This window comes from Embiotoca jacksoni, unplaced genomic scaffold, assembly GCF_022577435.1.
Source record: "Embiotoca jacksoni isolate LCO1_2020_lvr unplaced genomic scaffold, fEmbJac1.0.p SCAF_43, whole genome shotgun sequence".
Lineage (NCBI taxonomy): Eukaryota > Metazoa > Chordata > Actinopteri > Embiotocidae > Embiotoca > Embiotoca jacksoni.
Window position 1 is genome coordinate 2,029,534 of NW_027185396.1, and position 18,323 is coordinate 2,047,856.

The window sequence follows — 18,323 nt, forward strand, 5'->3', positions numbered from 1 at the left end:
GCTACAGTATGATATTTTTATGATATTTTAGAGGATGTACCATAATATTATATTTCTATGATATTTTGGACGACATACCATAGTGTGACATTTTTATGCCATTTTTGACGACATGCTATACTATGACACTTTATCATATTTTGTACCAAATGCTATTTAGTGTGACATTTTTTATAATTTTTTGGGCATTGGTATGTTATGAAGTTTATCTTGTGCAAGCTTTTGAGCAGTCCAACAGCAAAGGTGAAGAGTGAAACGTGCAACTAAAACCCAGAATGAAATGAGCACCAAAACCCTGTGAGCAGAAAGCTCAGTCGATAGCACCAAGTCGTACTATGGTATGTCTCCCAAAATATGAAAAAAAAGTCATACTTTAGTATGTCGTCCAAAATATTGAAAAAAAAGACGAGGCAAGTATATTTGTAGAGCACATTTCAACAACAAGGGAATTCAAAGTGCTTCATATAAAACCATTGAAAGCATTAAAACATAAGGCAAAAAAAGGAGATTTAAAAACTATCAAGTACAATGAATAAAACATTAAAAACTGTGATTAAACATTAAGCCAGCTAAAAATAGGATAAAAGTTACAGTGCAGTTTAAGACATCCTAAACTCTGGTTCAGTGAACGGCAGCAAACAGAGAAGTCTTCAGTCTCGATTTAAAGGATCTGAGAGTCTCAGCAGACCTGCAGCTTTCTGGGACTTTGTTCCAGATATGTGGAACATAGAAACTGAACGCTGCGTCTCCATGTTTAGTTGTGACTGTGGGAACAGAAAGGAGAGCAGCAGACGACCTGAAGGTCTGGAGGGTTGTTCTATTATAGTACTTCACCCAACATATTATAAGTCATAGTATAGTACTTCACCCAACATATTATAAGTCATAGTATAGTACGGAGGTCTTCAACAGGGGGTCCGTGAAATTTTTGGTTGAATAAAAAATGTTTGGTTTTTTTTCACAATTTTTTTTTCCACAAATTTAAATGTCTTTAAATACATTTGAACATGAATCCAACATATTGCCTCCTGCATTCCTCCAGTTTAATATAAAACACAATTTTATACAATATATATAGTAGGGGCTCCACCTCTCTATCAGTTTGGGGGTCCTTGGCCTGACAACGTTGACGACCCGCTTTAGACGACATACGATAGTTTGAAATTTTTGGACTTTTTCGAGGACATACAACATGTTTTGGAGGACATACCATAATATGACATCATCTCAAAGGATTTGGCTCCCTATGAATGCTCTCTGTTCCCCAAATGTGTGACACAAAATTTGCTGTGCGCATCCTGCTTAAGTTTCAGGGTCAAATGTACCAGTGAACCTCAGAGCTCCTCAGCTCCGCCCACCTCAAAGCTCCACCCACCTCAGAGCTCCGCCCACCTCAGAGCTCCTCTCGGCTCCGCCCACCTCAGAGCGCTCAAGTGCAACAGCAGCCATCTGGGAACATATCGACTTACTACTTACTCATAAATGTGGCGCCCAGAGGATGAAGACAAACGCAACGTGTGAACAGAGAGACTTTATTTGTTTTACAATATCATCTTGGTTACATTCGTATATAAACTTTTAGATTTTTCGAGCATTTTTTACAGAATGACAGCGATGTTTATCAGATTGCATACCTAGAAAATTAAAGGAATACATGCATCCGAACATGAACAGCATTAAAAGGAGAAATTTTATATAGCAAGTAGAAATTCACAACTGTGAGCTCTGCTCAGTGTGACTGTGCTCATCAGTCGGGGGGAATATTACAGAGGGAAGGCCTCCAACAACACCTAGAGGACGGCAGGTTCACTAAACCCACGATGAGGAATTTAAACGCCTTCAATTTGAGAGGTTGATTTTTCAGCATCAAATTTAAGCAGTTTCTTACGTTTACTTTGTTTTCACGATTTCTCTCGTTAACATGAGGCACCACAAACACAACAATAAAAAATGCTGACTGCTGAAATGGTTACAGGAACGACGACCTCCTAGAAGGTAATGGAAAGTGCACTTAGTGGGTCCGCTCAGCACGGACCCCTCCGGACAAATACCAGCTGTTCCCTCGGAAACCATCGTTTGAAGCACGAGACCAAACGACGCTCTACAACCCCCCGACGGCTGATCACGGCAGCTTCTCGTCTCTCGTGTCTTTCTCCGTCTCAGAGCTCTGAGTGTTTGCAGACGGTAGTTTCCCTCCACTTCCCCCTGCGACGTGCACAGTGTCCCCAGCACCTGCAAACTCAACGCCTCAGAGGCTGGACATGTGCTGCAGTGACACGTCGCCATCTACCGGAGAAGCTGGAAACTGCTGCGGTTTTTTTTTTTTTATTACTTTAACCTGCTTGTTAGAATCTAGAGCTTAAATTTTTAGAAAAAAAAAAACAATATCACAACAGCAAAATAATTTTAACTAAAATATCAACTAAAAACATTTACTAGAACTCATTAGTTCAACTGGCCGAGTAAAAACGAGCAAACACTGGAATCAGGACGAACGGGGATTATTTCCACGTCGGGCCAACGTGCAGGGACGGGGAGCACAGCTGTACATCTGCATGGTCGGCCGCTGATGGAGGCCCTTTACAGCATTTTGAAAAGGTGAACCGTCATTGACTCGTCTCCACACTGAGGAGGAAGCTCTGGACTCATGATTTAAAAAAACAAAAACATGTTGCACTGTCCATGATCTCAAATACAAAACAAGAAAAAAAATAAACATGTAATATCAGACTACAATGTTAACATGTAAAAAGTACTAATGTCAACAGAGCTGAGGAAAATGTAGAAAAGGTCAAGAATACACTGAAGAATAGAAAAAGAAAAGGCATCTCCAGTTGATGTTAAAGATGAGGAAGGGCGGCGATGAAGATGATGATTGTGATGCAGGAGGAGGTTCGATATGAGGACAGCGATAATGAAGTTATGAGTAAAGGAAAAGAGCGGCGTCTGGCTGGTGCTCACACCTCGGGGATGGAGTGGTCCATGGCTGACCGCAGGAGGCCGGAGGACATCCTGGAGGACAACAATCAGAGACATCATGTTGGAGATGCGATCGCTGATCAGAACGCTGATGAACCGATCGTCTATGACACCGGCTCGGCACTAGATAGCGTGAATATGCTGAAAGTAGAGGTGGATGTTATATCCAGTGGAGTCCATGCAGCTTCTCCTCCGGTGGATCTAAGAAACCACTGAAGATCACCAACATCGAGTATAAATGAAGACGCCGGCTCGATGGTTTTGTTGAGGCTTCACACCACGACGTGAGATCAGCTGGAACCTCTGAGCGAGCGGACGAAGGACAGCTGACAGGCAGCCGGACTCTCGGACTCTGACACTCGGACACTCGGACACTCGGACACTCGGACTCTGACACTCGGACACTCGGACACTCGGACTCTGACACTCGGACACTCGGACACTCGGACTCTGACACTCTGACACTCGGACTCTCTGACACTCGGACACTCGGACACTCGGACACTCGGACTCTGACACTCGGACACTCGGACACTCGGACTCTGACACTCTGACACTCGGACTCTCTGACACTCGGACACTCGGACTCTGACACTCGGACACTCGGACACTCGGACTCTGACACTCGGACTCTCTGACACTCGGACACTCGGACACTCGGACACTCGGACTCTGACACTCGGACACTCGGACTCTGACACTCTGACACTCTGACACTCTGACACTCGGACTCTCGGACTCTCGGACACTCGGACTCTCGGACTCTGACACTCTGACACTCGGACTCTCGGACACTCGGACACTCGGACACTCGGACTCTCGGACTCTGACACTCTGACACTCGGACTCTCGGACTCTCGGACACTCGGACTCTCGGACTCTGACACTCTGACACTCGGACTCTCGGACACTCTGACACTCGGACACTCGGACTCTCGGACTCTCGGCTGCTCCGACCGACAGAACAAACGTTCTTCTTCACTACAGTCCACTTTACCAATCGTTTGCATGTCAGCAGCCCGGCTGCACCGACTGTTACTCACAGCTTCAGTTTTCTTCGCTGTGAGTAACAGTCTGGGAACTCGGCCCGTATTAGTGTTTGCACCAATTAGCGACTGGTATCTGTGGTTAACCGCACCTCCTTCACTGTGATTGGACGGCTGGTGACGGAGACGAGGGCAACAAAGAAGCTATTTAAATTATTTCAGCCAAAAGAAGTTATAATATAAAGACGAGGAAATTTAGCATATGGAGATATAAAGATATATATCTATATAAATATAGATATATAGATCTATATATATATACACACACACCGCAATGCAGCCTGAAGATATGGTGATGGTATTTATAGGCCATGTCGCCCAGCTGTAGTAGAAAGCGTGTGAAGTCCCACCTCTTAATCATGTGCTCATAGATGACCTTGGGCATGATGGTGATGGTCATGGCGGTCGGAGAGACGCTCAGGATGTCCTTGATCTGAGAGTCCTGAAACACGGACATTAACGTGTAAAAACTTCATGTCATTCATGTTTTTACATCAGAAACACGTTCAACTTTACAGTTTTTCTCCATACTTCTTTAATGAGAAACTAAATCTGTGTTTTCATGTGTTTCCATCATTCAAAGTGTTTCTTTTATCTAATAAACAGGTTATTCGACAGTGGAAAGAAAAAACAATCTTCTTTTCATCAGATCATCAGTTTAAACCTGCTTCAGTCACATCACATCTACTGAAACTCCTCCCAGGTCGTGACCTCTGAGTGACCTCAGTGACCCCTGCACTGGTCACATGCTTTAAAACCTCTGTCTACTCTGAAGAGCAGCACCACGCTGCCCCCCACAGGCAGAGAGCAGCAACTACACAAACAGAGGAGGAGTTCAGACAGACAGGAGTTTGAGTTGGAAGCTCCTTAATAACATCTAACACATGTATAAGCTAAGGTGTAAAACTTGGGGTTGATTCATAGAATAATTATTGTTGTAGACTTTAAATAAAAGATTGTTTGTACAGTGAATGAATGCAGAGATGACACAGTTTCTCCAAACAAAACAAAATGTTGTTCAGCTTTCTTCTCTTTAAACTAATAAACTAGTTTCATAAATAAAGCATGAAATACAGACGTTAAACATTTGGTTCTTATGTGTAACAACTCATTAAATCCCTTCAGAGACAGCTGTTACTGCTCCTCTGCTGAACTGGGCTAGTTAACTTTTAGCAAGACAAATTTAACAGGCTAATTTAAGATTCAGCTCATTTCTTATTAAATGTAAAAACAGTTCCAGTCTTAATAGTTTTTAAATTTCAGGAAAACAGGACAACTATCATCCAGCCTGAATTATCTCGCTCTCTGTAGTCTGCTTCTTAACTCTGTAACGCTCGGTCATGTTTTCAAGCTGTTTTTACCTCAAAACAGGTTTCAGATCAGATCAGATGTGAAACAGTCAGACTGAGCTTCGTTTTCTGGGTTTGACCCTTCAAAGATTTTCACCAGCTTTAATCACACATCACACGTGCCCTTCTTTTCACCTATTTCTGTTTAGCAAACATCAACCGACGAGCCGTCTGTGACCTCCATCATTTATTCCTCTATGTTTCCACACGGTGAATGAATGTGCTGACTGTGGAAGGTAAACAGCTGCATTAAAAGGGAGTGAATGCATTTAAGGTTATGAGCTTTGAGTTTCCAGAGGTGCATCAAACTGATGGAGAAAAAGTGTAAAAACTAAGAAAAGCAAAGGGAGGCTGCATCACAGGGAGGACAGACTACACTCCTACTGCAGCACACACAGCAAACTGCTCTGACAACTGAACCGTGCTGAGTGCTGCACTTACTCCGAGCTGCTGCACGTCCCACCTCCTACTACTGTCTGACACCTCAGGAGCTGCAAACTTAACATCAGCCACCACAGAATCACAAATGTTGTGAGTCCAGTCTAACTTCTAGTCCGTGTTCTCCTCTGCACCGACACCAGAGATCAGTCATCTTCAACGTGACAACAACACGTGACCCAACGACCGGATGAAAGATGTGTGGAGCGTCTGACCTTCAGCCCGATCACGTTCTGCCCGTTGATCTCGCAGATGTAATGTTCGGTCAGCAGCCCGTTGCGGACGGCGGAGCCGTCTTTGACCAGCGAGGTGATTCTACCGGACTTGTAGATGAAGCCCACGTGGCCGGAGCTGTCTTTGTGCATGGTGACGGTGCGCTGGAAAGGTCTGCAGACACACACAGGACAGACGGTCAATCTACCCGTCTGAGTGGGACGGACGTAGAGGTCATAGGAGCACACGGCATGTTGGGGACACAAAACTCAAACAGGAAATCACAAGATAATAAGAAACTCTATTTGATAACGTTCAGGAAAACTAAACTGAGCAAAGAGCTGAGCTGCAAAGAGCAAAACAACCAGCAGGGGGAGCCAAACTAAGGAGAGACATCAGACAACATCTGACCAACATCACCAGTACAGTAGTTTTAATTCTGACTGGTTTGGAGCCTGATGTCAAGTTTGGTTTTGAGGGGAAGAGTTTAAGAAAAGGATGAAAGGTTCCAAGAAATCTGCCTTAGCGATAATATACACACACACACACACATATATATATATATATATACACACACACACATATATATACACATACATATATATATACACCGACACCAGAGATCAGTCATCTATCTATATCTATCTATATATAGATATATACCCCCATATTATATATATATATTCATATATATATATGAATATATGAACATAGATATAGATATATTATAATAATTATTATAATTATAATATATATATTTATTCATATATATTATTATAATAATTATTATAATATATATTATAAGAATATATATATATATTCTTATAATAATATATAACTGAGTTAACTGAGAGCATTTGGAACATGTTTAAGACTGATTAGTTAAATATATATTAGTTAAATACATATATATATATAATATAAGTTTTTAATATGTGAAATCTCTTTGCATCATGTGAGGCATGAGTTCAAGTCGCTGCCTCCGTCCATCCACCATGAAACCTCACAGCTCAGTGGAGAAGAGAAATCCAACTCAGCCTCCTGCACGTTGGACCGATGGAGGCCGAGTCGTCCAGTCAGAGATACAGCAGATGAAAAGATAACACGTTAACTGGATGTGTGTTTCTAATGCACATCATATTCATATTCATATTCTAATATGGAGGCTCACAAATGCAACTCAGTATTTCGCTCTAAAAACTCATCTACGAAGCATCTTTTAGTCTGCAATAAAAAATAAGACCTAAAGTTTTCAGCTCAACCCCGACAGAACAGAAACCAGAGAATCCTCCGGCTGTGCTGCTCACCTGTCCCGGACCACCAGCTCGATGCGGGTCTCGGCCGCAGCCTTCAGAGCCTTGTGGGCTTTGTCCACGCTCCACCCGCCGCAGTTCTGCCCGTTGATCTGAAGGACCTGGTCCCCGAAGCGCAGCCCGGCGAGGGCGGCGGGAGAGTTGGCCTGAACCAGCTGCAGAAACACTCCCTGAGACAGGAAGAGGAAACATATCCAACATTTAGACCGAGTCAGAGGAACGGAGGAGGAGACGGAAAACACGCTGAGAGTGGAGAGGACACACGGACAGGGAAGAGCAGATGAAATGTCCTCATAAAAACAAGAAGAGATGCTGAGAGCAGGCAGAACATGTTTAAGACTGATTTAGTGAATTTACTTCTACACAGTATAAATCGATGAGCCTGGTAGCCTCTGTGTTGAGGTAGCGAACAGATTATTGGCTTTTTCTGTGTGCAGTGACTCTGCAGAGACGAGGACATGCAGAGACGAGGAGATGCAGAGACGCCGACGTAACGTGGTACAAACCAAAATGCATTTGTCTTTATTTCCTTTTCTGGGGCAGCGAACTCGAGGCTCAACATTTGAATAACAGCATCCTGAAACTTGGTCCCATCCAGAAACTTTAATGATAATTAAAGAAACTTCACACTTCACAGTGGCTGCAGCTACGTGCTGATTATTGTACTTCTTCCAACAACCTGGACCCACTGAACATACGTCAAACACAGGTTACCCACAAGGCCTCCTTCCTGAAGGGGAAGACTCGGCCGGAAACAAATGTTTCTACGAGTTGTTGTTTTTTTTCAGTCTTCCTGTGATTACGTAGCAAATAAAATCTTGTCAGAGGAAGACTTTCCTGGCTGACTAACATCTAGTGGATTGTTGTGGAGCAGCTCTCCTGAATCAGCAGTGGTACATCCACTGGTGCTGCAGACCTGAACCCAGATCTGAACTGTCTCAGAAGGATGTGAGATCGGTGTCACCGGTGACAGACGGTCTGAGCTGACTCACGTTGTCGATGGCCCGGAGCCGCAGCCCGACCTTCCCGTCCTGGTCCTTACAGAGGATGATCTCCCGCAGCCCCGGGCGGATCTCCGCCCTCCTGATGCCGACGTCCATCCCCGTCACGGGCCGCACCATCCCGCCGACACCCGAGCCGGACGGCACCGCCACCTGCTGAGGGGGCAGAAAGCAGGGAGAGTGAATGAGGTGGGCTGAGGAGGAGGAGGAGGAGGAGAAGGAGGAGGTGAGAGGAAGATCGGATTAAAGAGGAGCGCTACATTAAAATTCAGCCGCAAATAAAAAAAATACAAAATAAAATGCATCAAATAGAGGAATGTGGGAGGATTGGGTTTCATCTCCGCCTCCACCAGCGACAGAGAGCACGACGGCTTCGGGCACTTCTTTAAAAACTTCATCATTAGTATGCTTTTCAATGAATAATACAAAATATGGAAAAACATCAGAAAGAAATAACAGTCGAGGTGAAGGTAGCAGCAGGGAGCACAGATGGTTAAAATGTCTGCATGTGTTGTGCAGGATACACACACACACACACTGAACACACACACACACTGTTGGAGGGGAGTGAAGAGCTCACCCTCCCACTCACTCCTCCAGGCCGGCGCTGACTCATCCAGGAACACTTCCAGCTGCTAAAAACTATTTTCAACCTTTGAACGTTGGTGTTTTTCAGTGTCAAAGAATGAATCCACAAATAAAGTAGTGATAGAATGAAGATGATAATAATGATAATAATGATAATAATAATAATAATAATAATAATAAAATAATAACAACACACAAACAGAAGCTTACGTTGTCGGCGACAGGCAGCAGCGTCAGGTTCTTCTGGACTTCATCGCTGTTGAGGGCCAGACCCATATAATCTCCCAGCTCCTGCAGGTTTGGGTACAGGCCTGGGGGGAGGGGGGGCAGAATTGAGGTTAGTGAAGCAGATGGAGGCGAGAGGAGCAGGTAGGAGGAGGTGGAGGAGGAGAGAAATTCACATTCAGGTTTAATAATAAATACATGAATACATTCAGCAATATTACAGAGATGCTTCCAGACTGTCGTCCCAGTAATCACGTTAAAACACCCTCCAGTGAAATATTGTGATTATACAAGTTACCAACTAAATAAAATATGTAATCTAAATGTTTTCACTCTCAAAATATAAAACATATAAAACAAGGTATGACTACGAACGGGAAAAGAATCAGTCGTGTCAGTAGACTCTTATGTAACATGCAGTGTTTACTACTCCAGGAAGTAGTCCGACCCTTAGCAACCACCTAGCAACAGACTGAATAAATACAGTAGAGTACGGTCTATTCTACAGTAAGAGTCTAGCGCCGTGTCGTGTGTTCAAACCAAACCGGTCCAGCTAGTCGCCGCTAGGATTGGAAGTGTAGAAACTACATTATATTAATATTATATGAAACTCTATTCTAATTATTCCCATTGAGGAGGTGGAGTGATATTTCTAGTGATCAGCAGGGTGTGATGTCATGATGATTTGTTCCAAGTGTTCAGTTGACCAATCAGATGTCTGTGGGCGGAGCTACTTGTTGGATAATACAGTGTTTTATCAGCACCTCTCCCTGAATTACAACACTGAAGACATTCAGTCTCCGTCCTCCACTCACAGGTGGACGAACACGGTGGGCGGAGCCACACCTCTGCACTCAGCTGACCTTTTTACTCTCCAACACTTTATATTGTATTCATGCCGTCCATCCCAGCAGCTCCATTAAAGCCCTCCATCTGACGACTGTTGACAATCAGCGCTCTGTGTTTCCGTGCAGTAAAACCTTCCTGGCAGATTAGCGGGCAGTTATTTGTTAATACGGCACAGACACAGTGTTTGTATGTGTTTGGAAAGTCTGTGAGCTGTTACAGCAGCAGGCCAGACTCAAACCTCTCAGCCATCATAAGACGCACTGGCAGGAAGTGCAGTAATTTGGGGATCATCTAACTTTCCTGGAGCAGAAATGATTAGTTGAAAGGCTCATTAGTCAATAAACAACAACAAAATAATAATCAGGAGTTGTTTTGTTTATCAGTTAACAGATTCAATATTTTTGTCAACAAAAATACTGTAAACAATATGTAAAATAATATTTGGGGTTTAGGTTGGTGACAGACATTTTTAAAGATTTTTTTTTTACGTTACAGACTAAATGATGAATTCATTCATCTGACCAATAATCATTTGTGTAATGGATGATTCAAATAAGTCATTGCAGCTCCGAACTTTCCATCTAGCAACATCATCACGTTAAGATTTGTACTTGTTTGTGGAAAATAGGTGCAGAACTAAAGACATTCCCCTCAACAGGAGGAAAATCCTACAACACCCAGAATGCTTTGCAAATCCTCTCCTTCATAGGCTGCCACCCAGTCGGGTAGTTTTGGGTTCTGTGAAAAACAAGGAAGTACAATCTGCAGTTTGAAGCGGAGCCTGGACTCCAAGTGATCGATGAAGACGACGTCCTATTTAATAACGTAAAACTTGAACCCTTCAAGAGACGAATTCGATGGTCAGACCGAACAGGAGAAGCTTCGATATCAGCCAACACATTATTCAGTGATTCTCTTTCTTTCAAAAACAAGGACTGAGCAATCTTTGAGCCACATTCACACTCCACCCCGACAGGCAGAAATCTCCCACCTCAACACCTGCAAGACTGATCATGTCTGGAGACTCCGACAAACAAAACACAACATGGCAGAACAAAGTGTTCTCCGACGGAAGGTCCAGGAAAAAAAGAGCTTTCATTATGTCGGGAAACTCTTCATTTATGTTTCTATTATATTCACCTCTCCCACACATGCCGAGTGCACATGGGCAGAAAAACACTGGTTGGTTTGGGAATGATCCTGAAGAGGAAACGGAGTGTTTTAAATGTTGGATGGTGAATGTTCTCTACTTCTACAGCACTTTATCACCTTTCGGTCTCAAAGCGCTTTCACATGTTTTCCCATTCACCCACTAAAGAGACAGATCACCATGCAAGGTGCTGCCATCAGGAGCACATTCACACACCGACGGTTCACCATCGGGAGCAACTTAAGGTTCTAGGAGGTGATGTGTCCGGCTCCGACGGACTTATTGATGCTTTAAGATGCTTTAAGAGTCAAATCCCTGCTGACATCGTTCCAGAGCTCTGAGAACTCGTCAGGAGATTCAGATCCAGCGACTGTGATCGACAGAATCAGCGTATGTAGCTCGGCCGCGGTCCCGTTTCAATCAGACCGCCTCCCCTTCACCTCCCTCCTCTCCTCCAGCCCTGCGGCCCTCCTTCCTCCCCCCCATCGTGCCCTGTCCCAGTACAACTGCCTGCCAGAGCCGGTCTCCATGGCGACTCACAGCCAGCTCTGCTGAGGTAAAAAACAAAAGACCAAAAGCCCAAAGGACTTTACATCCAAACAGAGGAGAGGCTGAATGAGGGGGAGGACGGGGGAGGACGGGAGGAGGAAGGAGAACGGGAGGAGGAAGGGGGACAACGGGAGGAAGGGGGAGAACGGGAGGAGGAAGGAGAACGGGAGGAAGGGAGGACGGGGGAGAACGGGAGGACGGGAGGAGGAAGGAGGACAACGGGGGGAAGGGGAAGGACGGGAGGAAGGGGGAGAAGGCTCTGCTCTGAAGGCTCCAGAGGACCACGGCCCCCCACAAAGAGCCAACACACACCCAGCATGACAAACCAGAGAACGACCGCAGGATGAAGAAACAACAACGCAGGTGAAGGTGTGAAAGATGAAACCCTGGAGACTCACCGGCGGCCGCCATGATGGCGGTGTCGGGCTGCGGCTGGTAGGTTCCCTCGGCGATGGCGGGCATGGTGCTGGTCGTCTGGGAGAACTGGACCTGAGCCTGGAAAGGAATCACATGCACCAGTCAACTGGAAGAGCATGAATGATGGGATGGGAGCGCCGGATTAAAAGGTTGTTATGGGCACCAGAGAGAAGTAGTTGATAAAACTGGGTGAAGGAATCTTCTTCTATTCATCAGATGAAGTGACAGCAGCATACTTCAACACCAGCAAATGATATCTTCCATCACATGAATATGTAATGCAGACATGACGAAGTTACTCAGAGATTTTAGTGTTCTTTAATTAAATTGGGGACATAAAGGACACGTTAAACTTCGGGTCAACTAAACGCCTCTAAACGCTCAGTTCAATCAAACAAAAACACATTCAGTTTGAACTAACTGGAAATAAACTTCTGACATTTGGAAAGTTAACTGTATAATAACTTCCCCACATATTTCACTGTATTTGCAACATCTGTCAAACACTATAATCATATTTTCTTCTTGCAAACTATCGTCCGAAGCTCATTAGCATAGATACCGTTAATAACTAAAATAGATCCACTTCAACTCAACTTACCTTGATGACCTTGTCGACCTTGAGGTCCTCGAGTGACGGATACAGGGACATGCTGGAGGAGAGAAGACAAACAGCTGTGAGTGGCAGGGACTTCAAGGGACCGGGACCTCCTCATATTAACCTTCACGTCTTCCTTCCAGCTCCATGAAGCTCCATTTCATAGCAGCCTTGAATGAAGTGACGGAGATGTGGACGAGATGTGTTGAAATAACACAATCAAAAAGTGTCTAATTACACTTTCTATTATAATTTTACTGTTTGTTGTTGATGATGATGATTTGTATCTGAACCACTTCCACACTACTGAAGTTTCGCCGTATACCATTATATTATGTTGTGACATCATTATGTTCACAAGTTGGAATATTGCCATAATCATGATATCAATTTTAGAAATGAAACTAAACATATGATGAACCTCGAACAGGTCTTCTGATGACTGATCGTCTTTCAACCAAAACCATCGAACACTTCTCAGGTCGCAGCTCCTCCGATGTTTAAATTACTGCTTTTCTTTGTCTTATTTGACAGTAAATTAAATGTTATTAGTTTTCAGACCAAAACTTATTGTGGACATTTTCCACAATTTGACTTTTAATGGACTCAACGATCGACGGAGGAAATAATCTGCTGGTCGATCGACAATGGAAACTATCAAACCTACGACAGACATGCATCATGAAAAATACATTTCACCACTAATTTTATCACCGTGTCACACTTTATACATCATATTACTGTGGATTAATAAACAGCAATATAAGACGAGGCGACCTTCTGCCTCGATAGTGGAAATATACGGTGCCTGAGAAAATACAGCGAATCTCCAGGAGATGAGCAACATGTCAGCTGATCATGATCACAACAACCAAAACTCCCGTACGGTTGATTATAAACACAGCAGAAGACAGAAGTCACTGTGTGAACATAAACCAGCAGCAGCGTGAAGCTGGAAGAGGAAATGAGAGATAACAGCTCATCAGCTGACTGATGTTATGCAAACATGGCAGCAGGAAAGACTTGGACACGCTGCAGAGGGACAACAGCTGATTGACACGTCCGCTACTCAACATCCACATCGCCCCTTCGCTTTCACAGAAACTGCTGCGAGCTGGGACACAAGAACATCCCATAATAATATTACAATGGATGCAGAGCATAGCAGGGTCCTCAGTTTGATTTGAGATGGGCATTAATCCACATTTCAAAGAGCATTATCTATGTTGTCATCAATAATTCATCAGAGGTGAGCTGTTTAAAAGCTGCATTAGTGCGGACCTGAATCTTTCAGGGGAGATGGACGTCGTGTTCAAACACTCAGGAAGAGCGAGGACGTCTTCACTCGAAACGACGTCTGCGTACATCACAGCGTTGATCTAAAGGAAACTTTAGTGGACATTTTTAGCCATTTTCCATCATAAAAACAGGCGTAACCTTGAATTTACCTGCTGACATGAAGACCAATCAGAAGGCAGACGTTTTGGGCTGTTTCTAAGACCTTCTCTGGGTTTTCCTCTCCAGAGGAACATTAAGCACGAATACCAACAAACAGGAGGCCAAACGCATTACGACAGGAATTTAAAGGCCTCGTATCCACAACCGCACTCACGAGAGAGACGAGGACAGACTGAACAAAGCACACTTTTCTCTGTAAATACTTCTGTTTGGTTTTGCTGTATATTGATTTTGCAGTTTACCAAGTAAATACAAGTGTTGATAGATCAGTTTCATGGAAACGCAGCTTGTGGAGGTAAATACAGACGAACTAAACATACAGACTGAACAGAAACCAAACCCCTCTCGTGAACAGGTTTTTTGTGGGTTTCTTTTGTTTTGTTTTTAAATAGTAGATTTGCCTTTTCTTGTTTGGGAGTCTCGTCTGACTATATGCTATCAACATCTAAACAAAACCATTGTATAGCTGAAGTTGTGCTGAAAAGAAGGATACCAAACACTTAAGGAAAGTTGTTTTTTTTTAATTATAAATGAAGGCAAATGCAAACTGGTCATGTCAGTGCACAGACACCATCAGATCTATAGTTTCTAAAAATAAAGGCAAAGAAAAAAGATCTTATAAAGTTAACCAATTTCACGTCAGTCTGTCCAGCCTTTCTACTTTTATATGATTTACTTTGCCACGCTGTGACAACTGTGTGTCACGATCACGAGACATGCGGACACACCTCTTCCTCAACAGGAAACAGGAAAAAGAAGTGAGGTGGATGACAGTGCAATAATAATAATAAAAAACAGCTGGTGTTATGGCTGAACTCCAAACAGATTATCAATATCCGAAAACCGAACTATCCACATCATAAGACAACTTTCTAAAAGAACCAACTTCCTCTCCTCCATTTTGATGAACTGCATTACACATAATTTCCACAAAAACTGACCACACGGAGTTAAAAATAAGCCGATGGCAAAAATGTGAGTCCTCCGGTACCGTGGGCTCCCAGCGGCAGGACGTGAGCTCACACTCATTTTGACACCAGTAAGTTAAAAAGTGCACCGAGTCCCTAAAACAAGCAAATCACTTGACCACAATCACATTACTGCCACATCTCCTCCAGCCGGACACTCGATCCTCTTCTTCTCCGGCTCCCGACACAGTGCGTCATTGTGTTGGTGGACACAGAGCAGCGTTTTAATACCTTCCCCTGTTTACTTTTCAGACAGCTTTATGTTCCTCCTTCCTTCGAGAGGCACGACTCAATAAGTCCCGGAGAAAACGAGTGTTTGAGCAGCTCTTTGCGGTGACATAACCGTAATCCTCCAGACATTTCTGCAGCTCCAACGAAGTGGACGACGGACATCATCTCAAATCTCCCACCCAGCTGCAAATTCACTCATTTACTAGACAAATGTTGTTTGCTTACTCAGCAGGAAGCATTAAGATCCTTTATGCAAACAAAAGTACCTCAACGGGATACAAAGATAACGGACTATAGCTTAGCGGCCTTTTACACATTTTATTATCAGTTGATTTTTTTTTTGAGCTGCTGGGATGATTTAAGTATCTAAATATACATTATAATTCAAAGTGTTTAACTAAATGGACCAAAAGTAAAACCTGTTCTGCACTAAAAATCCTCTCAGTGGCTGATTTGATAATAAGATTAATACATGTTTAATGTTAAGCAGCTTTTTTCTCCAGGTTTAATTCCTTTACTTACAGTCGTAGAGTGCAGTGCTTCCTAACTTTACACATCTTTTCTCTTTGGCAACATCTCAGACTAAAGGTTTGTTCAAATGAAACCAGGGAGAGGAATGTTTCAGTGACGTCATGTAAAACGGAATAATGTTGGAGATGTTTTTTAATGTAAATAAACGAAGCAACATCATACTTGAATAAAAAGCACTGAACTACTGTGTCGTCTGAAAAGTGTCCAGCGAGAAGAAAACAAACCCGAAAGGCTTTGAGGGAAACTGGGAAAACACCGAAGGAGCTCAGTCCAGCGGCCTGAACGGGTCGGTTCGATCTGAACGGGTCGGCCCGAACGGGTCGGTTCGGCCCAACAATGTGCTCGCTTTTTCTTGGCAGCTTCGTCCTGAAATGGCTGGAAACCAACACGGAGGGAACCGAGGGAAGGAACCGAGGGAACCGAGTCGCCGCGCCGCGCCGCTCCGGACCGCGCCGCTCCGGACCGTGCCGCACCGCTCCGGACCGCGCCGTGTCCAAATGTGCACGTTATCCGCTAAATAAACACCGGAAGCGCATTTGATTGGTACCGTTGGTCCAGTTCTAATAGATGAGGATGATGATGTTGTTGCTATGGTGAGGATCATTATGGTATGTTGTCCTGTTGTCCAGTATCGGTGAGGAAACACGTCTCCATCATATTCAGACACGGAACGACGCGAATCGCCGTCGGCTCCGTTAAAAACACGAACCGGCCGTTATTCCGTTAATAGGACAAGTACGCTCACAGAACCGGCCGGTTCGCGGTGACTTCACGTTAAAGGACTCCGTGAGGTCCGTGACTGAAGAGGAGAACCGGGCGGACCGGACCGTCTTTGTTCCGACACAAACAGCAGGGAGGCGGACAGCTAGCCGTAACGGCGCTAGCTCGAGTTCCGGTCGGGAGAGCTCCGGTGAACACCGACGTGAAGACGGACTCACCTCGGCTTGGTTCTGGTTGGGATGTCGGTTCGGACACTCGGACGTTGTTTTCAGACGGCGGCGCGCTGCTGTTTATTTCCGTCTCTTCGTAGCTGCTGCTTCTCCGACGCTGAAACCTGAAGGGGACTTCTGGAAAGTGACGTCACTGCCTGGCTTCCTGGTCCGTGCGAACACGTCAATCAGTGATGACGCTGTAAGCCACGCCCACCCACCATCGGTCACGTGAACTTCGACTCGCCGTTTCCGCCCTGAAACACGTGAACTGTGCGAACAGCTTTGTTTTCTTTCTTGTTTTGTTTCTTTACATTTCTGCTGCTGCGCCTGATTCGTCCTTCAACAACACTGCAGCTCAGTTTATAAAGTGCTCTTCCAGATAAATACTTGTTTTGTATATGCCGAATAAAATTTGCTGTAAGTAACACCAGGTGTCGGGCCTGTTATACTCTGGTGTGTTCAGGGGTGCTTTATTCACCAGAGTAAAGTTCTGTAAACCACATTTCTACAAACCTCTAAAGATACGAACACAAACCTTTTTCCCAGAAGCTGTTTTTTAGAGCACTTTGCTGGCTGCCTGACAAAAACGGGAACTGTTTTCCCTGAACTTATGCCCCCTAAGGAGCTATTTGTGTTTATTTTGTCTCTAACAATCGTAGCTTTGTGCGCCCTGTGCCGCCCAGCCCCTCTGGACTTACAGGAGACCACAGGAACAGCCAGGGTATGTGTGCAGTGAGCAGGAGATCCACACATTTAAAAATCTATTAAAAAGCCAATCCCACATCATGTTTTCAGGCACTTACAGTATATAAACCCGGATATTTATTTGTCATTAAATGGACTGCTCAGGTCACTGTGCTGTATATCGGATGACGAAAAACAAAATGATATTCATCCTCAACAACACCAATATCACAAATAAATCAATGAATTCTGATAATATTCCTAATATATGGATGACTATTAGGAGTGTTCAGGGGTCAACGGGGTCAACGGGCTCCTGTCCATCACCTGCACAATATCCCAGAAAAAGATGCAAAATGTCCAAAGTTAGATGCAAAATAATGAGAAAAAGATGCAGAACAACCTCCCAAACATTGATGTTTTTAATGTGGTTCTTGTTATTTGGCTTGGATGTGTGTTGTTATTGTTCTGGGACATTGTTGTGTGGTGATTTTACACCTGAAATTAAACTGAATTGACTTGACATGACAACCACAAAAATATAAAACAACTCATTTCGGACATAAAACAAACACAAAGAAACAAGTAAAGCTACAAAATAAACATGTAAACGGACTAAAATAAGATGCAAAATATCTTATATTACTTTCATCTAAATGTAATTATCATCGTCCCTTGAAAATCTTCATTCAGGTTTGTTTTAATTAGCCTAAATATTACACTTCAACAACTGAAGAAAAAAGAAAGTCATTAAAAAATATAGTGACGCTATCACTGAACCAAGATATACAGTGAACTCTTCCA

General features: G+C 43.8%; 1 protein-coding gene across 2 annotated transcripts; it reads right to left on the reverse strand.

Moving 5' to 3' along the window:
- Positions 1 to 1,516: 1,516 nt before the first annotated feature.
- Positions 1,517 to 17,002, reverse strand: sdcbp2 (syndecan binding protein (syntenin) 2). Of its 2 annotated transcripts, none has more exons than XM_069169148.1 (9): positions 16,842 to 17,002; positions 12,719 to 12,770; positions 12,099 to 12,195; positions 9,138 to 9,238; positions 8,331 to 8,495; positions 7,333 to 7,508; positions 6,028 to 6,199; positions 4,376 to 4,467; positions 1,517 to 3,012 (listed from the first exon to the last, which is right to left on the reverse strand). In XM_069169148.1, exons 2-9 carry the CDS (start codon positions 12,767 to 12,769, stop codon positions 2,958 to 2,960), a joined length of 909 nt encoding a protein of 302 aa, XP_069025249.1. In that variant the 5' UTR covers position 12,770; positions 16,842 to 17,002; the 3' UTR covers positions 1,517 to 2,957. The 2 variants fall into 2 exon arrangements, with proteins under 2 accessions (XP_069025249.1, XP_069025250.1); XM_069169149.1 differs by lacking the exon at positions 16,842 to 17,002 and adding an exon at positions 16,451 to 16,516.
- Positions 17,003 to 18,323: the final 1,321 nt, after the last annotated feature.

Excerpts from the sequence above, each read along its gene's own strand:
- sdcbp2 (XM_069169148.1), bottom strand. The coding sequence starts at position 12,769 with ATGTCCCTGTATCCGTCACTCGAGGACCTCAAGGTCGACAAGGTCATC. Across the intron at positions 12,196-12,718 it reads AGGTCGACAAGGTCATCAAG|GCTCAGGTCCAGTTCTCCCA; the intron begins GTAAGTTGAGTT and ends ATTCCTTTCCAG. Across the intron at positions 4,468-6,027 it reads AGAACGTGATCGGGCTGAAG|GACTCTCAGATCAAGGACAT; the intron begins GTCAGACGCTCC and ends TCCGTGTTTCAG.